The sequence below is a fragment of the Lipophrys pholis genome (assembly GCF_963383615.2).
Source record: "Lipophrys pholis genome assembly, chromosome: 4".
Lineage (NCBI taxonomy): Eukaryota > Metazoa > Chordata > Actinopteri > Blenniiformes > Blenniidae > Lipophrys > Lipophrys pholis.
Window position 1 is genome coordinate 1,430,572 of NC_137637.1, and position 16,840 is coordinate 1,447,411.

The window sequence follows — 16,840 nt, forward strand, 5'->3', positions numbered from 1 at the left end:
ACAATGATGAACTGAATAAAACTGCGATCTATTGAGTTAAAATCAATAGATCATTCATGTGTTCATTGATTTGGGTTAAATAAAGTAATTAATGTTTTATAAACGATCTAAACTGATCAATTTCATCTTTTCTGCTCATCTTCAGTTGTAAAAGTGAATATTATTCACTTTAAATCATTCTGTAAAGTATTCAGTGTGATTTATGTGACACAAATGAAAAACTCAGAGTTTCAGTTGAGGAAAACCAAAAGTCTTTAAAATGTGCAGATGGACACTCGGGAATAGAATCAGGTACAGACCAACTCTCCTTAAAGACTCATCTAAATGTTACCACAACAATAAAAGATCAATTTTTAACAGTCCATTTATTAAAGTTAAAATAGGAGTTAAGGATGTTCATCACTCTTTGGTTGTATTGATCCAAACGAGACTTTAAGACGGTAAAGAAGGTCCAGAATCCAAAGAAGTGATGCTGAAGGGGAAGAAATGAAACTGAAATCTGGATGATGGGATAATGAGGAAGTGGAATTCTCCAGAAAATCAATGCAAAAGCAGAAACGAGTCCACCACACAAAACCGCACCACTTCTAATGGATTGAGGGAAAAGCTTCAGCAGAAACATCCAATACAGCCTAAATAGGTTTATTAGAAGTTCTGTCCTTTTATATAAAGTGCAGAAGCTAAATTTGATTATGTATAAGCAGTGATTTATATTTTTCTAAATAGAAAACAGCTTGGTTTTTAAATATCATGCTACGGAGCATTCAACAAGCAGAAAAGGCTTCAGGTGACTCAAAACTGAACGACCGAGAAAAATCGACACTAAACAAACCTGCTAACTTCCATTTTATGTTCAATCCCATCAAGGTAATGTTCATTTGGACCGTTTAAAAAGTGTCAAATGCTGGAATCTAAACACATTCAAGAGTTTGGTTCTACTCTCACATGTCTAGGACAGATATTTCTACGTCTTCTGGCATCTGCTGGTTGTTTCTCCCTACATCTCGGCGCGCTGGGTGCTTGTTGGAAGCTGCTCTCCCAGACTCTGGGACCCGGGCCAAGACGCTCCGCCGGCCGAGGCTCCAGGTCCGGAGCGTCTCCGGTGCATCAATCGAAGTAATAGGTCTGCACAAAGATGTCTTCTCGGCCCCGGTAGACGGGGGAGGAGTTGTAAATGAGGGCTGCGTCCTCCTCCTCGGGACTGGAGAACCGGTGCTGGCTCTTCATGGCTGCAGGAGGGAAATGTTGAGATGGAGCTTCAACGATTCTTTAACAAACGTTTAAGAGTCGAATGTGCCGGAAACAACATCGACACCATGGAGAATTTAAAAGAGGCTGTTAACCATGAGGCCTTTGGGCCAAAACCTGGAACCGGATCCAATCCAGATGAAATGCAAAGAAAATGGCAAAAAATGTAAAGCAAACATTGATTTTTTTTAATCCTATAAGGTCGGCTGTCGTTGTACGAACACCTTATTCTTCATTACGGAGCGAGAAGAATCAGCCTCGCTGAAACGTCTTTCCCCGCCGCTCGGAAGGTCCGATTTTAAGCTTTTTAACCGGCCAAGTAAAACCAAAGTCATGATAAAAAAATAAAGGTGATATGTTGGGCCGGGTTCAGTTGGTTCCGTTTTATTTGTTGTTGCACATTTTGTGTATTATTATAAAATGGCTTTCTATGCAACTTGATTCTATGCAGGTAGATCTATGGCCCCCTATGAGCTAGACTCAATAGTTCTATATAGTTACTTAAAAAACATCATGATCTAAAAGAATATATATGTATTCTAAATGTTACTTAAAAATCATAGAAACACTAAAAATACAGACTAAAACTCTCAAAATGTAACGTGGAAGTTAAAAAACGTGGCGCTGAAATACATTTGCGTGACTTTTAAAGTCACAAAAATAACCAATAAAAAAGACTTTAATATGAGTAATTTGTATAATTTGGATTGTGTTTGATACAAGTTTCTTTTAAATGCATTAAAACATATATAGATATATTTAGTTTGAAATTTGGACCATTTGGAAGCTTAATTTGCGGCTGAATTGGAGCCTCTTGCGGGTCAGTTCTGGCCCCCGGGCTTTATGTTTGAAACCTCTACTTTAAGCCAACAGCCACATTAAATCATTAAGATTAGTCCAGAAACTAATTTCACTTGGCAAGAGAACTAGAACCCAATCTAACATATTTCCATTAGCAGTTATTATTGCCTTTAAATCAAGTTGACAGAAGCATATTTATGGACACAAACACATATTTGTAAAAGGTAAAAACGCCTCCAGACGTCAGTCTTCACCTTCAGAGACGAAGAAGCTGGCGGTGTAGAACGACGCCCTCACAGCCGAGGTGGAATGGACCATTCCGGACTTTTCGATCCACTCGAAGGGGCTTTTCTCCGGATGCCACTGCACCGCGTAGAACGGGTAGTATTTGGCTGGACACAACAAACAGACTTATTTTTCTCTTTTTGATCAACATAATTCTCAAAGTCAAAGTTAGAGGGCGGGAACGTGTCAAAGTCTGAGTAAAACCCACAAAGCTTAAATACAGCAGCTGGGGAAGAGGAGTGTCAATTGAATTCTTAAGAGGTTGACGTTATAAGGTGGTGCTGCCCTCTAGTGGACTCTTGACTAAATGCTGTTCATCGCTTCCTTTTCTGTCGGTGTGTTTACAGCAGGGTTTTAAGCAGCGAGCCGTCCAGACGTCATTTGGACGGTCACTTTTCAGAAAAGTTGGATGAAAAAATAGCAACATGTTGCTCAAAGTCTCTAAAATATGTATAATGACCGTCACTACTCGCCTCCGGCTAATTTGACTTAAATTCTTCTTTTTCCGCCAAAATATAGCAAATTATCAGCTCAAGAACACAACTGACTTCCTGTTTGTGTGACGCCCAGTAACGAGCAACGTGATTGGTCAACTGATACCATGTGGTATACACGTTTTGAAAGGCGGCCTCTGATTGGTTCATAATTCTCTGACTCATCCTGATGCGTTCAAATGCTGAAGCAGAGAGGAGGAATTTGGACATTCTCTTTCCAAAATGCTGACGAATTCTATCTGCTGAATATCTATAGAGCTAACTAAAGGACTGAGCTAAAGGAGGCCTGCAGAGAACATATAAGATCTAATGTTCTATTAAAAACTAAGAAGAGGAGAATAGAAACTATTTCACAGTTCAGATTCTACAGCTGCTCAGTTTAGGGTGCAGATAGAAGTAATGTGAAACTACAGGAGGAGGAAACAAGTACATGGAGTGAAGTTTGGAGTGAGGTGAGTCAGGTACAGGTACAAGTGAAAACCATCACCAATGAAAAGAAGCTATTACTTAAAAGAAAAAAGACAAACTTTTTAAAAAAAAAAAGCAATAAAGGATATTAGATGCATCAGTAAATATGTCAAGGAGAAAAGGAAAGATTTTATTATTATTCCAAGGTTTGTATCCCTCCCATCTATTCTATCCTTTCCTCTATCCCCCAATCTATCTCTCTGTCTATCCTATCCTTCTCTTTCCTCTCCTCAACCCCCCCCCCCCCCCTCCCCTCCACCTCTGACTCTGGTTTCTGCAGGTTTCTTCCTGTTAGGAGTTTTTCTTTCCACAGTCAGAAATTAATCGGCTGCTCATGTGGATTTGTTGGGTTTTTCTCTTTTCTCTGTTAAAAGCTCCTAGAAATGACTGTGTTGTATTTGGTGCTCTATAAATAAAGTTGAATTGAATATTACTGTTAAGAAGCCAAATCTACACGTCACAAAGTATTTATAGTCCAGGATGTATTAGAATACACCGTTCAAGGTCTTTCTCTGTCATCTTTTATTTTTTGTAAAACCCCTTGGTCAGACTGGATGGAGAGAATCTGAAGGTCTTTCCAGAGGTTTTCAGCTGGATGAAGCTCTGGACTTTCACTCGTTCATTCTAACTCATCAACAACATTCGATCTAAACGTTTCCTTTTTCTTTTTCTTTTTTTTTTGCCCTTGTCCTGTTCGGCAGCTTGGGCCAACAATATGATGTGATTGAGAGCCTTTGGAGTCAGAACAGTTTTTGGTCTTGCAACAGGGAGAGACCTGGAGTCTCCTCCTGTTGCCTTCTCCGTCAGAAGATGGCATGGCTGCCGTACACGACCGGGGGGGAACGCTCAAAGAGAGAGAGAAGAAAGTTGAGGGGGGAGGGGGGAGGGGGATAACATACAATATCCTTGTTGTGATACATATATTATTTGCAGTTATCACACTGATCCAAATACTTTCCAACTTTTATTGGACTAAACCAGCCTGAGCAGCTCTATCTTGACAGTAAAATGATTTCCTAGATTAACCAGCCTGAGCAGCTCTATCTAGACAGTATCGTGAAGCAGGAACATGAATTAACAAAGAGGCAACAACAAAAGAGGAACATGATTTTTAAAGTTTGAGCAAATGATGACAGAGAACAATGTCAAAGATCTAAATGTTTCCATCGCGGCTCTGCTGGAGGTTTCTGCTCGTCGTCCAGGGGAAGTTTTCATTTCATTTTAGTCTTCGTCACTCAAAGACTGGATTCAATTCAAGTCGCATTTTAGTCTTTTAGTTCAAATTTCGTCCGTGGAAATCTATTTTAGTTTTAGTCTCATTTTAGTCTTTAAGTATTCAGACAGTTGAGCTGAACCGTCGTGGTGGTAAAATCACTCTATTGTGAACAGACCTATAACTCACTATGTGTTTAATCAATTTTAAGTTAAAATGCCAAAGACCTGTTAGAAAAGATAAAATAAACGTGCAATACATCTACAGTGCATTACAGTGAAGTTATTCATAGTTATTCCTCATAAAACCCATTAAAATGATGAAAAGGTGTTTTTCTCTCAAACAAGTGTTGTAGTTTGATCAGCAGGAGACGAGTGGAGCGGCGGTGATTTTAGTGACGCTGCAGGAAACACCAGTGAAGGTAGTAGTGTGTCATTTGCAGACGGTCCCTGCAGGCTGTCCAGCTCTGGTCCCTGAGCAGAGCTTCTTCCTCCACAAAGTGAAGATGAGCTGAATAAAGAGCAGTACCTTCCATGGTGGAGATGAACTCCTTCTCTCCATCACTGTTGGTCGACAGGATTTTGTAAAACCTCTTCAGCTTGGCGTTCCGCGTGTAGTTCTGCAGGTTCAAACAGGTTTTTTCATTAAAGTAGAACCAGCTCGGCTCTCTTATATCGTTTTCCAAGCTTCTTCTCGTAGCGAGAACTCCTGCATCAGTTTTTTTTTTTCTGCCCTTGTCCTGTTCGGCAGCTTGGGCCAACAATATGATGTGATTGAGAGCCTTCGGAGTCAGAACAGATTTTGGTCTTGCAACAGGGAGAGACCTGGAGTCTCCTCCTGTTGCCTTCTCCGTCAGAAGATGGCATGGCTGCCGTACACGACCGGGGGGGAACGCTCAAAGAGAGAGAGAAGAGAAAAGAGAGAAAAAGGTTGAGGGAGGAGGGAGGAGGGGGGAGGGGGTAGGGGGATAACATACAATATCCTTGTTGTGCTACATATATTATTTGCAGTTATCACACTGATCCAAATATTTTCCAACTGTTTTTGGATTAAACCAGCCTGAGCAGCTCTATCTAGACAGCAACGTGAAGCAGGAACATGAATTAACAAAGAGGCGACAACAAAAGAGGAACATGACCTCCAAAGTTTGAGCAAATGATGATAGAGAACAAGCAACTTCAGAAGCACCTTTCGTGAGGAGTGGAAGTGTGTGTGTGTGCGTGTGCGTGTGCGTGTGCGTGTGCGTGTGCGTGTGGTTTGTCCACTGGGTGGGACCGGAACTGCTGTGGGGGGACCCGTGGCAAGACCCCAGGGTCCGAGGCCATCGGGCCCGGACACCGCCACTCCGGCAGACAGAAGCCCCCCAGGCCCGGGGGGACCCCAGCGAACCACCCCAGAGAGCCACGTCCCCGCCCAAAAAGCACCCGACGGAGAATGCAGAGAGGAATCCCCCCCAGGCAAGAGGGGCCCACAAGAGAAGGATAAAGGGCACAGGGCCCCAGGCCCCGACCCAAGCCGCCAAGCCGAGAAAAGGCCGGAGCAGGGCCCCCGGGCCGAGCGGGTCGAGAGCCCCCCCAACCCCGGCGGCGAGTCCCGCCGCACCCCCGGGAACAGGCCCACCCCCCCAACCCGGCAAGGCAGAGACGGCCCCAGCCGCCGCGCCCCGGACCAGCCCCGCCCCCAGACCCAGGAAAGCGAAGGCCGGCGCAGGCCCCGGTCGGAGGACAGTCAACTCTACACCCCCAGGAGCCTCATATCCCACCCGCCCCATGACCCTCCCCCCCGGTTTTAATTGAAATACCCAACCCCTGACCCACCCCCCACAGACACCCACCCCTGACGCAGATGCAGACGCACATACACACACACTCGGGACGGTGGGGGAGTGATGACTTTCAACCTCCACTAATCCAACAGCAAATGGAGAAGGAGCACCGCGCCCCAGCCCCCCCACGAGCGCCATGCCCGAGGGAGCGCGCCCCCCGCATCCCAGCCGCACTCACCCCGGGCCGGGGCGGGACCCCAGCGGGAGGTGCTGGGGGGAGCCACGTCTTCCGCCCTTCCCCTGCCCTATATGTGTGTTGGATGTATGTAAGGGTGTGTCTTTGTGTTTTGAAGAGGTGGATGCAATGTGTGTGTCTATGGTGCGGTTTAAAATTGGGGGGTAGCGGGGCCCGGGCGTTCTATCGCTGACAAGCGGCAGAACCCCGAAAGCGGCTTACCCCCTCAAGACCCTGCGTGACTAAGTGTGGTTAAAATTGTGGGTGGTGCGAAGTCGGGGGAGGACCCAGACCGCAGTTAAGTAGCCCGGACCCCCCACCTAGGCACCGCCCCACTGTTCCCTATTGTGGAGTAATATAAGGTGAGGTAAGGCAGGGAGGGTTCTGAGGGAGGGGGTCCCCCCGTCGCTAGGACCTTGGCCCAGCTGGACCCCCCGCGCTGCCCCACCCCACCCCCGAGCGGCCGGCCTAGGACCCGGGGAGCCACACCCCCCCCAACAAGGCGCCGTAAGGGGACCCGGGCAGGGAGCCCCCACCCCACCCAACGGCCAGACAGCAGAGTCTGAGACCCGCAGGGCCCAGTGCGAGCCCAGCCGGAGGCCAGTGGTCAGGGCACCCCCCCTCATTCGCCCACACACACACACACACACACCCACACCCATCAGGCCCTGGAGGTCACTCTCAGTCAACCGTCCATCCAGAACCCGGAGCCCCCCCCCGTCCCCCGCTCCCCCCAATCCAGGAATGAGGCAGACCCGGAGTGCGGCAGCAGGGGCCAACCCGCCCCACCGGGTGAGGGGGCCAGAGGGAGGACCCACCCCCAGCGCCACAGCGGGCACCCCCGCTGGAAAGGGGGAGGCCCCGCACCCCCAGGGCCCGGACGACCCGCCCCCAACCCCCCCCAGCCGACAGCCAAGCCGGGGCCCGACGCCCAGCCCCCCCACCCCACCCCAGCGGGCCCAACCCCCGCCCAGGGCAGAGCCCCCCCCACACCCCCGCCCAGGACTCCCCAGGCCAGGCCGCAGCCCCCCAGCATAGACGCTAGGACCCCCCCGAGCCCACAGAGCCACCAACCACCAAAGCCACGACGCCCCAACCACCGACGGTCCCCAGAGCCCCGGGGTGGAGCCACCACCCCCCCACAGGGCTACATGGTGTATTTAATTATTGGATACCATGTGGACTCAAATTGTGTCAAATGATTTTTCCTACAAGCAGACATTCTCTCCAATGTGATGTGGTCTAGAAGTAAGTTTTTAAATAACTTTATATTCAGATTACTTTTGGATTTCCAGTTCATGAGGATCGCCTTTTTTGCGACGCTTAGGGAAACCAGGAGCATGCAGGACTCATTTTTTTCTCTTTTAATTTCTGTGAGATCTCCTAACAAGCAAAGTGAAGGTGAGACCGGAATTGGGTAGCCCAGGCATAACGATAAGTCTTCACAAATCTTTTGCCAGAACGTTTGGACTGGCGTACACAGCCAAAGTGCGTGTAAATAGGTATCGGGGAGATCACCTGTGCAGTTTGAACATATGTTAGTGGGAGTGAGCCCCATCTTGAACATCCTTTGTCCTGTGTAATGAACTCTATGAAGGACCTTGTATTGTATGAGCTGTATATTGGGGTTTTTGCTCATTTTGAATGTATTTGTACAGATTTCTGACCAAAACGTTGGGTCTCTGTTGATGTTGAGATCTTCTTCCCATTTGAAGGTGGGAAGGGATATTGAGATATTTGAACCTGACAGGATTGAGATAATTTTAGAAAGAGGTTTAGGAGCTGAGATCTTCAGGAGATTTGTCACTGTCTGAGGTAAGTTCAGGTTAATCTGTTCTAGTTTGAACTTAGTTTGTATTATTGACTTAAGCTGAAGATATTCCAGATAGTTGCTTTGACTGATGCCATATGTTTCTATTAGCTCATTAAATGGAATAAAAGAGTTATTGGAGACAAGTTGTTCTAAGTGTCTTATTCCTTTATTTTGCCATCTTGGGAAGTTTATTGGTTTCTTTCTTTGCAGGATGTTGGGATTGTTCCAGATGGGTGTGAGTTTGCAGGGAATGAGTGAAGATCCATTTATTTTAAGAAATTCCCACCAAGCTGTCAGCGATGTGTTTATATTGATGCTTTTAAAGCAGCTGTGCTTTTTAATGACAGGACTGAAGAAGGGAAGATCTCTGACTTGGAGATCTCCACAGAATGTTTTTTCAATGTCTAGCCAGCCTTCATCTAAGGATTTCTGATTGATCCATTTTACAACATAAAGTAGTTTATTGGCCAGATAGTAATTATAAAAGTTTGGGAGTTCTAAGCCACCTTGGTCCTTGGTGTTCTGTAGTGTTTTTAAACTTATACGTGATGGTTTATTTTTCCATAAGAATTTTGAGACATGAGAATCAAGAGTGTTAAACCAGGTTTTTGGTGGTTTTGCTGGGATCATTGAGAAGATGTAGTTAATTTTAGGCAAGACCATCATTTTGATTGTTGCTACTCTCCCCATAAGTGAAATTGGGAGTGTCCTCCATCGAATGAGGTCCTCCTCTATTGCTTTAATAAGGGGGGTGTAGTTTAAGTGTATCAAGTCTGAGAGTTTGCCTGAAACGTTAATGCCGAGATATTTGATGTTCCCTGGTTTTAGTGGGGTGTTCGGTGTGTGCTGAAATGTAGAGTTGATAGGCAAGACGACTGATTTGTTCCAATTTATAGAATATTCTGAGATTGAGGAGAATCTATCTATTAACCCTATTGTTTCTGGAAGAGAGGTCTGTGCGTTTTGCAGGAAAATTAGCACATCATCTGCATAGAGACATATTTTATTTGTTACATTTGCTGTTCGTATTCCTTTTATGTTATTGTTCTGTCTGATGGCTGCTGCTAGTGGTTCGATAAAGATTGCAAAGAGAGATGGTGAGAGTGGACACCCCTGTCGGGTGCCTCTCTCAAGATTGAACCTTGAGGACATTTGGTCATTGGTTTTAACACAGGCACTGGGTGAGGTATACAGTATTTTTATCCAGGAGAGGTAATTTTCTCTAAATCCAAATTTCCGTAGTGTAGCAAGTAGAAATTTCCAATTTACCCTATCAAAGGCTTTTTCTGCATCTAAGGAGGTGATAATGGCCTTTTGTTTATTGTGGTGGCAGTGGTCTATAAGATTAATTAATCTACGTGTATTGTTAGTGGAGTGTCGTCCTTTAATAAACCCAGTTTGATCAGGGTGTATGATGTGGGGTGTGATTTTTTCCAGTCTGCTTGCTAATGTTTTACTAATTATTTTAAGATCTACATTGATTAGTGATATCGGCCGATAGCTAGATGGTAGTGTGGGATCTTTATCCGGTTTTAGAAGAAGACTGATATTTGCACAGTTCATATGTTGGGGGAGAGTTGAAGATTCTTTAATTTCCTCAATTATTCTGAAAAAAATAGGTGAGAGTAAAGACCATAATTCTTTGTAAAATTCAGTGGGGTATCCATCAGGTCCTGGAGCTTTACCATCAGGCATGTGCTGCATCAGTTATGAAATCCAGAAAATTTAAATAAGCTTCCGGGAAGCAGAGAAAAAGCTTCGAGGAACTTCAGCTTCAAAACAAGAATCTTTCACATGTTTGTATCATGAGCATCTGGGAACCTTCCAAAATGAAAATAAAAACTGGAAAATGAAGGAAACCGTCACATTTTGGAATTTAAACTCACTCTTTGCTCATTTTCTATAAAACCAGAAAGGAGCCAGTTCTTTTTATTCTAAATGAAGTTAAGAGAACAACAGTGAAGTTTTGAATTCAACGTTGGTGAACTGAGATTCTTTCTCATAAAAAACTTCAGACATGAAGTGTTGGCTGGTAAATAAAGAGGCAAAGAGCAAGAATGAAGATTTCAACCTTTTTTCTTGTTGCATTCACACAGAATATCTAATCTACTGGCTGAAAGGTCAAAGGATTAAATGGATAAAACTACAACAACAATTTAAAATGGGATATTGGAAATAAGATGGTAAAAAACAAATGAAGGTAAAGAGAGGAAAGGAGGTGAAAGAGGAAGATACCTGCACCGAGAGGCTCCACTTGTGGAAGTTTGAAGTGACGTTTTCTTCTGCAAGAGACGCCAGAAGATCTTTAGGGAAACTTCTGAACATCCGGCTGGACTGAGCAGCTGTGGAGGGAGGGAGGGAGAGGAAGAGGGAGAGGAAGAGAGGGATGGATGGAGGGAGGGAGAGAGGGGGGGAGGGAGATGAAGAGAGAGGGGGGAGGGAGGGAGGGAGGGAGGAGAGAGGGGAAGAGAGGGATGGAGGGAGGGGAGATGTTTCTTACAGACGAAAGGTTTAACAGAGAGAATAACTAGAAGTGATCGATTCATGAGAAAAGTGAAAGAAAAAGAGGAAATATTCAGAATTGGAGTTTCTACCAAGATACAAACTTTAGGAACCAAAACTCAGGATACCAGAGTAGAGGAGGAGGAGTAACTAAAAAGTAAAGTAGTAACAGAATAGAGGAGTAACTAAAGAGTAAAGTAGTGCCAGAGTAGAGGAGTAACTAAAGAGTAAAGTAGTGCCAGAATAGAGGAGGAGGAACTAAAGAGCAAAGTAGCGGAGGAGGAGTAACTAAAGAGTAAAGTAGCAGAGTAGAGGAGGAGGAGTAACTAAAGAGTAAAGTAACAGAGTAGAGGAGGGATACCTGTGGTGAACTTGAGAGGCAGAGCCACAGCTCTGGTGTCGGTCAGAGTCAACAGGTTCTTGTTGGACGTGAGGACGGAGAGCTGCTGGAAGCCCTGGCAGGTTCCCCACAGGGGGAAGTAGTCTCCTGCATCGTTGGCCTGTGGAGGGTGAGAGGGTGGAGGATGAGAGGGTGGATGATGAGAGGGTGGTGGATGAGTAGGTGGTGGATGGAGGACGAGAGGATGGAGGATGAGAGGGTGGTGGATGGAGGACGAGAGGATGGAGGACGAGAGGGTGGAGGATGGAGGACGAGAGGGTGGAGGATGAGAGGGTGGAGGACGAGTAGGTGGTGGATGGAGGACGAGAGGGTGGAGGACGAGAGGGTGGAGGATGGAGGACGAGAGGGTGGAGGACGAGAGGGTGGAGGATGAGAGGGTGGAGGACGAGTAGGTGGTGGATGGAGGACGAGAGGGTGGAGGACGAGAGGGTGGAGGATGGAGGACGAGAGGGTGGAGGATGAGAGGGTGGAGGACGAGTAGGTGGTGGATGGAGGACGAGAGGGTGGAGGACGAGAGGGTGGAGGATGGAGGACGAGAGGGTGGAGGACGAGTAGGTGGTGGATGGAGGACGAGAGGGTGGAGGACGAGAGGGTGGAGGATGGAGGACGAGAGGGTGGAGGATGAGAGGGTGGAGGGTGGAGGACGAGAGGGTGGAGGACGAGAGGGTGGAGGACGAGAGGGTGGAGGATGGAGGACGAGAGGGTGGAGGTCCTACCTTCACAGCCAGGTGGTAGAAGATCTTTGCAGCTCGACTAAACAGAGAATTCTCCAGGTTGACGTTGCCTCCAGGAAGCAGCAACCTGCAGCCACATTGGAAATATTCAGATCAATTCTACAGAAACACGGAGAAATAAATATAAAAAGCTTTTCAGAAAATGTTCAACTCAACATTTATACTATTAAATTAATAACTAGCATGTGTGATGTATAATTTCAGATATAGACCATCAGTGATTTATCTCTTAAAATCACAGACTTGCAACGATTAATGATGAAGATAAATATCCAAAAGCAGAATAAATCTAATATAATATAAAAAGAATTTAAAAGGGACGTTTCATCCGTCACTGTTTGGACCATGGTGAAATAAAACTATTAAACTCACCCGTTTATCGAGGAGAAGAGCTTTGAATATTCTTCTTCTGTTCGATTGATTCTGATAAAAACAAAATAAACGTCACGTCTTCCAGCAGGTAGATTAAAACTAGGATGTAATCCTGAAGCTGCTGAAGGATGATAAACTTGGATTAGATCGTATGTTTAATGAAGATGGATGGAAAATATGCAAATAAACCTGAAGAGAACAACAAACAAGGAGAGTATCGGATGTTTAACTTATTTTACAGGAAGATTCTCGCATAATAATGACAAAGAAAGACACACCTTCATTAAATATTCAGGTGACTGTAAGGTTCAAGTCAAAATTTACTTTATTGTTAATTCTGCTGTCCGTAGAAGACACACAGTGGAACTGAAATTTCAAATATTGGAATATAGACTAAATATAGAATCCAAAATAGGATGAATAAAGAGAATAAGGGCATGAAAAAGAGTGCAACAAGATTCAAAAACAGAAGTTAAAAAGTCTGAAATGTGTAATATATAAACACATAAAAGAAGCAGTTCTTGTATTTGGGTAAAAGCTCCAACACCTTTGCATGATTTGTACCATTTCAACTGATTTTTACCTGAAAATCATTAAAAAAAACTAAAGAATTAACTTTAATTCTGAGCATTGAACAATAAAATAGTATCAGTGCATTTGAACAAGTTTTCATTTATAAGTGACTGGAAAAGGTTTTAAGCTCAACAAGAACTAATTGTAGTTTGGCCACGCCCATTTTAACCCGCATGACTTGCTTTAGCTGGAAATGTAACAACGACCCAAAATGTAATAAAATATAATGTAATAAACCCAAAATGTAATAAAATATAATGTAATAAAACCTAAAATGTAGGAAAAAACAACAACCTTCAAACCAGCTTGTTTTACATCGTTCACCGTCTCACCTGATGGGAACAACCCTGGCGCCGGCGGCCTCCAGGTATTTCACGTAGCACGCCGCAATGTAAGAAATCCCATGTGCAAACTGGTCTCTTGGGAGGTTCTCCTGCGACAGCACACCTGAGAACCAGACGACAGGTTCCTGACCAAGTCTCAGGACAAACCACCACACACACACACACACACACACACACACACACACACACACACACACACACACACACACACACACACACACACACACACACACACACACACACACACACACACACACACACACACACACACACACACACACACACACACACACACACACACACACACACACACACACACACACACACACACACACACACACACACACACACACACACACACACACACACACACACACACACACACACACACACACACACACACACACACACACACACACACACACACACACGAATGAAAAGGACTATATACGTCAACTAGAGCTACATTCGGTAGAGCTCAGACCTTCGCCAATGCCACATTTGTTTGTGGAACCAAGTTAGCATTTCTAGCATGATAGCCATTAGCTCACACGATGCTAACTAGGTAGCTACATCACTGTGAAACACTGAGCAGGGAGCGTCTCCATGGCAACAGACGCTGATCTCCATGAGGTGCCTCCCTCTCCACTTCGTATGGGAACTTTTGTTTTTTTTCAGAGTTTTGGGGGATTTATTCAGAAACTATTCGCCGTTAACGTCCCAAAATCTGATGGATTGGTCCTTTGATGATGACGAATCATCCCTGAAAATATCATGCAATTCAAGAGAGTAGTTTTTGCAAGAAGTTGGTCAAATACACACATAAATAAAGAAATAAATACAAATAAATAAATTTGTAACTATGGACAAACCGATATCACAGAGTACTAACCCTTAGCTACGTGATCAAGCCTAATTCATACTCCATACTTAAATTATATGTTATGTACTCAGAGTATGAAGGTTACTCATTTTGCGAGTACTTCTTGCAGTATCGGTGCATCCGTAAAGTCAACATGTTAATGACTCATGATGAAGTCAATAAAGCAGAACTAAGTCTTTATCAGCTTTGCACAGAGTCTCCAATGTCACAAACTTTTACTCATCAACTGCTGCGTCCTGTTTCACCCATGAAGAGAAAGACCACAGAACCCCGCTTCGTTTATCTGTGTGAGTAACTCACACCCAACAGTTCACACACACACACACACACACACACACAAATAAAACTAGATTTTATGATTATACAGTTACACAAAAATTAATGAATATTGAATTTATACTCACATCTAGACATACACTCATAGAAATACACGTATATCTACTTGAGTGAGGTAAAGAAATAAGATCCATGTCGGCTGAATGACTGATAAGATCTTTCTGATGTCAGAAAACCAACGGAGCATCTCTCAACAAAGAACTTAATGGTAAACTTGATCATCATTAACAAAACAAAGTGGTTTGTTCTGTTTTTAATTGTCTACCTCTATATATATAATTATACAATGCTGACTGTATTTACAATTCCACCTTTTTGAACAATGACAAAAGAGACTATTTTGATTCTATTCTGTTAAATTAGAATAAACGCAGGAAATAAGAGAATTTGTACTCAGAATATGCTTTAGTTATTCGTAGTTTGTGAAATGACACATAATAAATGTTATTTCTTCCAGATATCCAGTAACCAATCCAAACCTAAGTTTTTGTTCCTCTTATTAATATTTATTGTTCTAATGCTGGTTTTTGCATCTTTGTTGATCATTTTGGCGTCAAACTCATTTCATTTCAGGGGCCACATTCAGCTCGGTGTCTTCTTCAGTCGTGAAATAGTGCCATAGTCACCTTGAAATTTAAATTCTAACATTGTTTTGTTTGTTTGTTGTGGCACTGATGAAAATGTGGATATTTTCATAAATAAACCAAACAATTACGTTGGGAAATGACTCTGATCTCAACATGAAGCCAAACTGAATGAAACTTTCTGGTGTGAAATATCCCCAAATCAACCCTCTCCTACAGCTGTTGCATTATGGGTGTTTTCACACCCTGACAGCATGGCTTTGAGGTTTGATAGCAGAGAGGTCGGTAGATTTCATAGAGCATCACCATTGTGTGTCTCTACTCTTAAAACATTTGTATTGAAATAAATCTAATTTTTACCATTTTCTCACAGGTTTGTCCAGATTGGAGGCTCCTGCGTGCCAGTTTTGGCCCCCGGACCAAATGTTTGACACCCCTGGTACAGTACAGGTACTGGAGCTTCTTATGGGATAGTTTGTCTGTCGATATCAGAAAAATCCTGTTTTTGTGGAGGATTTTAAAGGCAAATTGAAAACTCAGTTTTTAGCCATTTCAATAGAAGCAGAGGTTCTACATATTCTACTTCTGGGCTGGAAACTTGCAAATTCTAAGTATAAAGATTTTTTTTTGTTCCTTGCTACAATTCAAATAAATTTCTTCAACATTTCTAATTATAAAATAACTATTTTTGGCAGCAGAATGGGAAATATCTGAAGCAGAAGATGTTACAGGCAGTTAAAACTAAAGCATGATTTCTGTCTGGTTGGATATAAAGTGATGGAAGAAGAAAGAACCATTGTCCAATTAGATGCTTCAAGTGGAGATTTAAGAAAAAAAATCCGTTAGTTATTTTAGGTACTAAATGTGCATTCCTTTCCCCGCAGAAAACTGGTTTTCAGTGTCGGACACTTGCTCTTGACCCCCACAGGGACTCGTTTCATCTCCATCAGCGCACAAGGACAAGCGCAGACGCGCACAGTTTCTGCTGGAACATTCTGAATGAGAATTACGTAAGAGCTGTGACAGGCAGTGCACGCACAGCGTGTTTCCACGCGGGCTGGGAGAGACAAGAGACGGATCTTACCGATGATCGGTCTGGTGTTGAGCTGCGGGGCTGATGCCGCGGCGCACGGTGCCGGTGCGCACCGGAGAGCGGAGAGCACCGCGAACAGGACGAGAGCCGGTCGACACATTCAACACTGCGCAACTGCACAATTAGAGACAAGAACCAAACAAAACTCTGCAAATGAGGGTTAGCGGCGGTGCAGGTTACAGATGAATCCTGACAATGACAAATGTTTTACGCGTTTCAAAGAAGAAAAAAAAAGACGCAGGATTGTAAGATGGTGATCCGCGCAGAGGTGCGGACGTCTGAGAGGTGCTGCAGTGAGAACGAGAGTGTCTTCCTCTTTTATCTGCGTCTCAGCGTGGATCTCAGCCATAGATCTGTCTCACGTAGAAAACTTCCGGTTTGTCTTTCTCACCTAGAAATAGAGCAACCAGATCAGATGTTGGAATTGACTGAATGTCACCAGGTCAGGTGGAGAAGAGCAGAACTGGACTGTACTTCATTGCAAGTAAAGGAACTAATATAGTAAAAATACTGAACACAAACTATAGAAGTGATCATATTTTATCTTAAAAAGCAGACATTTGATAATGTTATGAGTTTAAATCAGCTCATCATACAAACAGCAAAGACCAGGAACATGACATGAAGTTTTCCTGGAACATCCATCATCGATGCCACAGGTTTATCAGTTAAGGGACGCAGGTTCTGACAGCAGAAA

At 44.0% G+C, this 16,840-nt stretch overlaps 1 protein-coding gene across 1 annotated transcript; it reads right to left on the reverse strand.

Annotated features, from left to right (window-relative positions):
- Positions 1 to 230: 230 nt before the first annotated feature.
- Positions 231 to 16,474, reverse strand: LOC308109078 (gamma-glutamyl hydrolase-like). The gene is made up of 9 exons (XM_080462439.1): positions 16,135 to 16,474; positions 13,236 to 13,350; positions 12,331 to 12,381; positions 11,941 to 12,025; positions 11,186 to 11,324; positions 10,558 to 10,664; positions 5,038 to 5,128; positions 2,304 to 2,441; positions 231 to 1,229 (listed from the first exon to the last, which is right to left on the reverse strand). Exons 1-9 carry the CDS (start codon positions 16,241 to 16,243, stop codon positions 1,108 to 1,110), a joined length of 957 nt encoding a protein of 318 aa, XP_080318565.1. The 5' UTR covers positions 16,244 to 16,474; the 3' UTR covers positions 231 to 1,107.
- Between the last annotated feature and the right edge of the window lie 366 nt (positions 16,475 to 16,840).

What these genes read in the sequence shown, in the direction of transcription:
- LOC308109078 (XM_080462439.1), bottom strand. Translation starts at nt 16,243, where the DNA reads ATGTGTCGACCGGCTCTCGTCCTGTTCGCGGTGCTCTCCGCTCTCCGG. An exon ending in GCCAGGGTTGTTCCCATCAG is followed by an intron (nt 12,382 to 13,235) that starts GTGAGACGGTGA and finishes TGTTTTTATCAG; the next exon opens with AATCAATCGAACAGAAGAAG. An exon ending in GTTCATCTCCACCATGGAAG is followed by an intron (nt 2,442 to 5,037) that starts GTACTGCTCTTT and finishes TGTTGTGTCCAG; the next exon opens with CCAAATACTACCCGTTCTAC.